The sequence below is a fragment of the Odontesthes bonariensis genome, chromosome 23, assembly GCF_027942865.1.
Source record: "Odontesthes bonariensis isolate fOdoBon6 chromosome 23, fOdoBon6.hap1, whole genome shotgun sequence".
Taxonomy (NCBI): Eukaryota; Metazoa; Chordata; class Actinopteri; order Atheriniformes; family Atherinopsidae; genus Odontesthes; species Odontesthes bonariensis.
Genome location: NC_134528.1, coordinates 28,468,505 through 28,476,670, shown reverse-complemented (window position 1 = coordinate 28,476,670; position 8,166 = coordinate 28,468,505). Strand labels below are relative to the sequence as shown.

Sequence of the window (8,166 nt, the reverse complement as noted above, 5' to 3'; positions counted from 1 at the left end):
CACACATTTAACTCATTAGTACAGAAACAGTACCACCCACAACCTTTATATTTCATGTTTTAGTACCAAAATGATAAGAAAGAAAAGGAAAAAGATGCACAACTAAAAAGGCAAATTCTGACTTTGGCAGAATGGCCTCTGATGACTCTCACATGACTCCCAGGAGGTCTCCAAAACTGATACGTGAACTTAAAAGTGTGAAGAAACCATGAAAAACAAGATTATTAACAACACGCTTCTAGCAAAAAAGTCAGCTTTACAAATGTCCAAGTGTGCACAGCTAAGTTTGTGAGATTCTGAATTTTAAAGTCAATATTGGTAAGAACGCCTTTATTCTTCAACAAAGTCTGAGCCTTCTTAGACAAACATCCTTGTCATTTTCAGTCCAGTTCTTGAGTCATTTGGCAAACCTCAGTCTTCTCTCTTTTTCAATTAAATTAAATTCAATTAATTTTTATTTATATAGCGCCAAATACAACAAATGTCATCTCAAGGCACTTAAATAATAAAGTCCAATTCAACCCAATTGGAATTCAATTCATTGTAATCATAATTATTTATAAAATAATCCAATTCATTCATATAACATATAATTCAAAAACAATTTCCTAGCAAAGGAAACCAACAGATTGCACCGAAACTTGTCTTCAGTCCAATCTCCCGTCCTGAGCGTGCCTGAGGCGACTGTGGAGAGAAACGACTCCCTTTTAACAGGAAGAAACCTCTGGCAGAACCAGACTCAGGAAGGGTGGCCATCCCCCTCGACCAGCTGGGGTTTGAGAAGACAGAAAGGGGGGGGAAAAACCACTGTAACACCATTGAAAGGATATCTGTTGGAACAGGGAAACACGAGTTAATGACCACAATAATGTCACATATACATAATATCATTTCAGACATTAAACGGGGGGAAAAAGAGAGTAAAGTGAGGAAAGGTGTGACAGATGAGGCCCCCCAGCAGTCTAGGCCTATAGCAGCTTAACTATGGGATGTTTCAGGATCACCTGAGCCATCCCTAACTATAAGCTTTATCAAAAAGGAAAGTTTTAAGCCTGGTCTTAAAAGTGGAAAGGGTGTCTGCTTCCCGGACATTTACTGGCAGCTTATTCCACAAGAGAGGGAATAAGCTGCAAGTAAACCTGCAGTTTTGTTTCTTGACAGCCTCCCCTCCATGGAGAACATTTCCGATGAGGCTTTAATGAGCAGTGGATGGATCAGCTGAAGGTCCGGATGTCTCTCAGGTCCTGTGTCAGGTCTTTACTGGAGTTTTTTTTTTTGCATTTCAGGTCCTGTGTCAGGTCTTTACTGGAGTTTTTTTTTGCATTTCCTAATAACATCACTTTCAGATCTGTTTATCTGCTGCTGTAAATAGTGTTTTTCAAGGCTTGCCACTTCTTTGTTCACACAGGCGTGAGGCAGGGTTCACTCTGGACAGGTCACAGGTCCATCATGGGGCCAACACAGAGACAAACGAAGGGAAGAGCCACACATACTCACACTGGCCCCTTCGGTCAGTTTAGAATCACAAATGATCCTGACACGTATGTTTTTGGACTGTGGGAGAAAGCTGGAGTGCCAGAAGAGAAGTCACGAATACACGGGGAGAACACGCAAAACCCCACACAGGAAGGGCCCTGCCGAGATTCAAACCAGGACCCCTGTTGTTGTAAGGCTAGAGTAGAAGTATACTGTGAAAGTGAGATGGGGGGGGGGGATACTAGTGTGCAGAACTAATACCTCACAAATTCTAAAATTGTTACAGAACAGAAAATAATTAAATTGATAATTAATGAATAAAAAAATGCAGCAGTATTTTAAGAATGGGATATATAAAAGCATCATATCCAAATCAGTTCACCATAATGATAGCTTCCCAAATATCTTCTGCAAGTTACTTCGGCATTCATACTTTGAGCTCATGTGACTCAGCCAAACTTTGATTACCATCTGCTCTTAAACGCTCAATTTAAGCAGAGAACAACCACAAGGTCATTTGTTAAGAAATTTGATCAAGAGAGGACTTTACAACACAATAATACAGCGTACATGCTTTGCTGTGACTAAACCATGTTCAACCTTAGGGCTTCTACCTCCGCGTGTGGGACATGTGACCTGTATTTACGCCCTGAAATTAGCCAATGACGGGCAGGGTGAGTCACAAGGGGCGGGGCTTTTGACAGCAGCCTGTTGGTTTTAACTCGTCTCGCTTTGGCATCAGCGTTTTATTCTTCATCCCCATCCTGTGTCTGTGCTCGTTCCGATCATGGCCGAATCCTCCACGAGCAATAACGCGGCGGAACGCATCGGATACATCACCCGAGTCCAGAGCTTCAGCGCCTGTCACAGACTCCACAGGTACCCGCCGTCCTCCCGCTGCTGTTGGCCGAGCGAAGCGACTTCCAAGGGCGGCTGTGTCTGCAGTGGACGCCGAATGAAACGAACAGTCACCCAGCCGCGGGGGGTTCCAATAGAACAGTTCGCTGCTGTCGTTTTTATAATAAACGAGTGAAAGTGAGGGGAAATTGGTTGTGTATTACACTGAAGCTCGCGCTGAACTGAAGAACGATGAACGTCGAACAGGAAACAAAGTGCATACCAGGGGCGATTTTAGGATCTGGTCTTTAGGGGGGCCCAGCCCCCAGTGCTCACAGAGGCACATTATTTCTCACTAATTGAGGCGAACTAGTACATTTGTAAATTTTGGAGCCGTATTAGTTTTGCTTTGAGTAGTGTTTTCCCCTACAACATTCAATTTTGACCTCTTCATTTCAAAAGACTGTGGCTTGACAGGGATAACAGAGAGCCTGAGACAAATATTGAAGATAACATTTATTTTGGGAGTAAAGGGTTAAAACAAAAACAAATGCTAGAAAATAAATAAAATGGTCGCTAAAATAATGCATCCTTGAGCAAAAAAAGAAAAGTTTTTGCATAATACAATATTTTAAAAATGTCCTGAGCCAGGGGGTGCCGAGCTATCTCACGGTGGTGCCATGGCACCACTAAAAATACCCTAGCCTCGCCCCTGGTGCATACAGTTCTGAGCAATCAGAGCGAAGTGTGAGAAATCCCCTGTGTTCCTGCCTACCTAACGGTTCACAGCGTAGCTAACTCAGAGTTGAGGCTTTGGTATCATTTTCATGGGATTAGTAGTTTGTCAAAAGCATTTACCAGCCGCGAAGCTAACGCTGCCTTCACGTGCATCCGTTCCTATCATAAAAATAATGACTTGTGAAAAAGGCGTTACAGAAGAAAGAAAGAACCAGTAATTAAGACGATAGTATTTCTAATTTTCCTCACTGTAGTGCGAAGTATCTTGTAGTCTCACTTCTTACCATGTTACTTTTTGGATAATCTTAATTGCATGTTTATAATGTCCTAATCTGTGTATACTGCTGCAAATCCAAAATGTAATTATTGTTTTAAAAGCTAAAAATGGTTGAGTATGAGTTGTACACGTAGGCAGCAATGTCAATAAGCCCCTGATTCATTTCCTTGTTTGATATATAAAATCACTGGTCCATAACTTATTCCATGTGTCCATGTGGTTTTGCTTGCTTCTGTTGTTTCAGCATTCACCTGAGTGACGAGGAGAATAAAAAAGTCTTTGGGAAGTGCAACAATCCCAACGGTCATGGGCACAACTACAAAGGTTTGTTGTGCGTCTTCACCTGTTTTACATCTAATATTTCTGAACAAACTCTGTGGAGCTGCTGTTTTTCTGCTCTCCTATTCAGTCAGTGCTTTTGTTTCACTCCACAGTGGAGGTAACGGTGCGCGGGAAGGTGAGTATCAAACAGACATTCAAATGAAGAATTCTGGTCCAACTTAACTAGGAAGGGAAGCTGAGTCCCAGACGACCTGGCCCATATCAGGCACTCTTTAACCCTTGGATCCTGTGTATACGTTGGCAGATCGATCGTCTTACCGGCATGGTCATGAACCTAACCGACCTCAAGAAGTATATTGAGGTAAAACTATCTTAAACTCGTTATCTTTTTGTTAGCTGAAGCATGGGGAACCAACATTCTGAATGTCAACTCTCCTTCAAAAAGATATCATTTGACATTTGGTCAAATGGTCTTTTGGTTTTGTAATGGCTGTTGTGGAGGCTGAGAGGAAATTGAGTATTCACGCTGTCATGTTTCATGTTGCATATCCTATTTGATCAATCGATGTGTCGATTTGAAGGCAAGGCAAGTTTATTTGTATAGCACAATTCAACTACAGGGCGATTCAAAGTGCTTTACAGATACATTAAAACAGTAGAAATAAAAAGCATGATTTAAATTTAAAAAAAGAAAGAAAGAAATAAGAACAATAGATAAAATCAGTTGTTAAAATGTGATTAAGTTTTTAGCTTTATTCAAATGCAGCTGAAAATAGGTGTGTCTTCAACCTGGACTTAAATACACAGAGTGTTTCAGCTGATCTGAGGCTGATTTGAATATACTTTGTCAGTGCTGTGTTCTGAAGTTTGACATTTTCTGTTTTTTTATGGGTTGTTGTTGTTTTCAAAGGGTGAAATTCCCTCAGCAGTCCACTTCTTCCACATCCAAGCTGCAACTTCAACTCCTTGATGCTGAGCTTGTCTTAGTGATGTAGTTCTTGTTTTTGTTCCAGTTGTTTTGCACGAAACTGGAAGAGGCATAGACAAACATTAAAATGAATCCATTCCTCATTTTGGATTTTATTTTAGTAAAAATGACTTGTTTAGTTTTTATACTATGTTAACGAGCTAGTCTTTTACTTTGAATGGGCTTAACCGGCTAAGCACGTGTACTCTGAAACAGGTTCAGCATATCCTGGATATGTTTAGATTATCTGGCTAATAGTTATGGTGATAAGAGCTGAAGACCGATATTTAAAAAAATAAAAAATGACAGATATTCAGTTTACTATTTTTTCAAATATATTTGAGAGGTTTTGCTTGGTTTTATTGACTAAGGTCTGATTCCATATGTGTGAAGCTTGCTTCGTGGTTGTAACTCAGTTGTGACATCTGAGGAGGCGGCAGATCTGATTGGATCTGTGAATTACACATTTGCAGATAGAAAGTACCACAAGAGATGGGATTGTCTTATATCTGAGTCTCCTGAGTTGGCAGTCTCTTCAGATGCCTACATAAATGAGCTCAAGCACAGAAAAAGAAAGTATTTTCATCATATGCCCACTTTAAACAGTGAAAGAAGGCAAAAACACACAAATACTGCAGAGTTGGTTAATGATTACTTTCAAGTTACTCTCTATCACCAACCACCTTTACAACACATAAAGACATAAATGCCATTCTTGGTATGAAATATGAGCAAGTGCAGCTTAATGGGGGAAACTGCTGCGTTACAAAAGTGGTTTGAAAAGTTGCTTTTTGAAAACGTTTTCGGCAGAAATAAAACAATTTTAGACTTTTGTGCAGCATTTTCTCCACGTCTCGGCTTGAGTGTTTTTTTTTTCTTCCAAATCTTAACTGATTAAAACACAAACTTATCCTCCCAACAGAAGGTCATCATGACTCCACTGGACCACAGAAATCTGGATAAGGACGTTCCTTACTTTGCTAGCGTTGCCAGGTGTGTAGTGTCTCAAAGTCATTTTGACAGCACTTTTCTGACCAACTCCACATGTGTATTCAGATCGTCTTATTCTTTCTCTTTTGCTGTTAAAGCACAACGGAAAACGTGGCTGTTTACATTTGGGACAACATGGCGAAGATACTTCCCCCTAACCTGCTCTACGAGATCAAGATTTACGAGACCGATAACAACATTGTTGTATATCGAGGAGAGTAAACGTCCAAGTGCCGACTTTGCTCGAGTAGCCCCGAAAGTGCCGTCAATCTTTGTTTATGTAGCTCCTCTGTCTGGCTTCAGGTGCCCACAGACCCTGATTACTCCAACAGATAAAACCTGTTGAAGACTCAGAGATGACATTGTTACTTTTACATTCCCATGATTTTTGTAGCAAGTCCAGAAGTTTGGTATTCTTACAGAATGTTTACTTTTGTTAAGGCAGATGAGATTATTTAGAACAGTGACGTCCTTTTTGAGTTGTGAACTCATTAAAACAATGCATGAAGTCTCAGTATTGTTTCATGAAAATAAACAATTTCAACATAACTATGAAAACAGCTGTTCTTTTCTTTTTTTTACCATCATCTTCCTTCGACTGTCTGCAGTTACTTATTCCCTGCTTCCGAAGGGTGCAGACGTGTCTCTGCTTCCTCCTGCTGCTTATCGCTTTATTTGCTTTTAAATCATTTTACTTCTTTCCACAAGACTTGGATATAATTTTATTCTTTTTCTTTTAAGTGAACCAAGACTTTTTAAAAATCATTTTTATTCTTTTTACAACTTATCTGACGAGCCAGTGACTACAAACCTTTCAACAAGCCCTGTGAAAGCTGTCGGATATATCAACAAGAAATTTGGGCGCTACAAGTAAGGATTTTTGCCTTAGAAACTGAAATGGGACTTCATGAAACGCTCCCAATGGAATCCAGTGGTAAGAAGTCCACATTTACTTCCAAAGGAAAGGGTGAAAAAACTGCTACCTCCAACTTAAAGCTAAATGATACAGTGTCTTTTCCAAGACTCTGTAAAGACACGTATGATGGACTTGGTGCTAAGCCGAAGAATCGTCAAACTGTTGGTATCAACAGAGAATATGTAACATCACCCGGAATAAAGTTAACAAACAGATTTTTACCACTGTCAGAGCCAAATGTGACTGAGTTGTAGCGTTACCGGGTATTTATATACCTATTAAATATAAGGATTTATGAGATGTTCTTACAGTCTCAAATAAACCTTACCTCGAATTCAGGGCACCACCTACCTAGGTTTTGACTTAATTTAAGTCACAGTCAGGTAGGAAAACTGTTCGAAATCTTACGATCCTGGTGTTAAATTAATTAATAATCAATTAATAATCAATTAATATTCAGTCTCATATCTCGCTACTTTCGTGAAGTTCTCGTTTGGTTGGACAGACATTACGTAAAGAAAGCATACGACACAATCTGTGATTATAACATATATATAGATATATGAACTGTTTATTACAATGATATGATCTTAGACATGAACCTTTAAACAAACAGGAGATGCATGGAATATGGGTGATTATATAAAACACTTAGTGAATATAAAATAAAATATGGGGAATGGGGAGATACTGGATGTATTCAAATAGTTTGGGTTGGCTGACTATTTGACGCTAAATACTGACATTTCGGATTAATTTATCATTCTGTGAAAGCCTCGAGACATCCATCAAACCCACTTTAAGGTGAAAACGGGTCGGTCTTACTGTGCTGAAGTTCTGTTTAGTCGGAACACGGCAGCGGCCACGTGGGGTCCGAGGGGACTTCTCTTCCGTTCTCTGGGCCTTCCTGGCTGTCGTGGCTGACTTTTTAGCTTCTCAGTTGCTTCTTTCCACCGGGAAACGGGGACGATGGTGTTGAGGGCTTTGCTGTTAGATGATCGAATCTTCTGATGTCAGTGGGTCCGTTGCTTCTCTGATGAAGTGAACTTAAGTTCACAGAAGATTAATAAAAGGTTGCTTGGAGTTGGCTTTCTTGGTAGGAAAAGGTGATGATGGCGTGAAACAGCGGAGGTTAGGACGTGCGACGTAGAAGGACGTGGATGGCGAGGGACGAACAAAAACACGTAAAACGTGCATCTTCAGAGTATTTCAATCTGTTTCTTTGTTCGGGTCTTTCTTTCTCGTCTCCGGGGTCTCACTGGGTTCTGGAGGGTCTCCTCCGGTCGTCCGCTGCATCGTTATCCACACGTCCTTCCGTTCTCTCCTGAGATTATGGGAAAACTCCCAAACTCTAGAGAGCTCTTCTCTTCTGCTTAAACCATCTCCAAAACTCTCTGAGCAGCTGTTCTCTGCTCAAATCTCCTTCTGAAACTCTGGGTTGGAACCCTTCTGGAACAAGAGGCAAGAAGCAAGAGAGCAGACGCCTGAAGCGAGCCAGCAAACGAGAGAACTAGAGAGAGCGTGTTTTCCGCGGGTTCCGGGTTTTGACTCTCGGAGGCGGGGCTTACACTACTTTTTCAGCCAATGACATGCTTGAACTGTGTGCATGTCTGTGTAAGGTGATCTGTGCTATATGGGGATTTCTGGATTTAGACAAAGAAAACTCTTATTTCTCCATTACTC

At 40.7% G+C, this 8,166-nt stretch overlaps 1 protein-coding gene across 1 annotated transcript; it reads left to right on the top strand.

Annotated features, from left to right (window-relative positions):
- Window positions 1–2,148: 2,148 nt before the first annotated feature.
- pts (6-pyruvoyltetrahydropterin synthase) lies at window positions 2,149–6,125 on the top strand. The gene is made up of 6 exons (XM_075457077.1): window positions 2,149–2,355; window positions 3,573–3,652; window positions 3,763–3,785; window positions 3,915–3,971; window positions 5,500–5,570; window positions 5,666–6,125. The coding sequence occupies exons 1-6, from the start codon at window positions 2,264–2,266 to the stop codon at window positions 5,787–5,789; spliced, it is 447 nt and encodes a 148-aa protein (XP_075313192.1). The 5' UTR covers window positions 2,149–2,263; the 3' UTR covers window positions 5,790–6,125.
- Window positions 6,126–8,166: the final 2,041 nt, after the last annotated feature.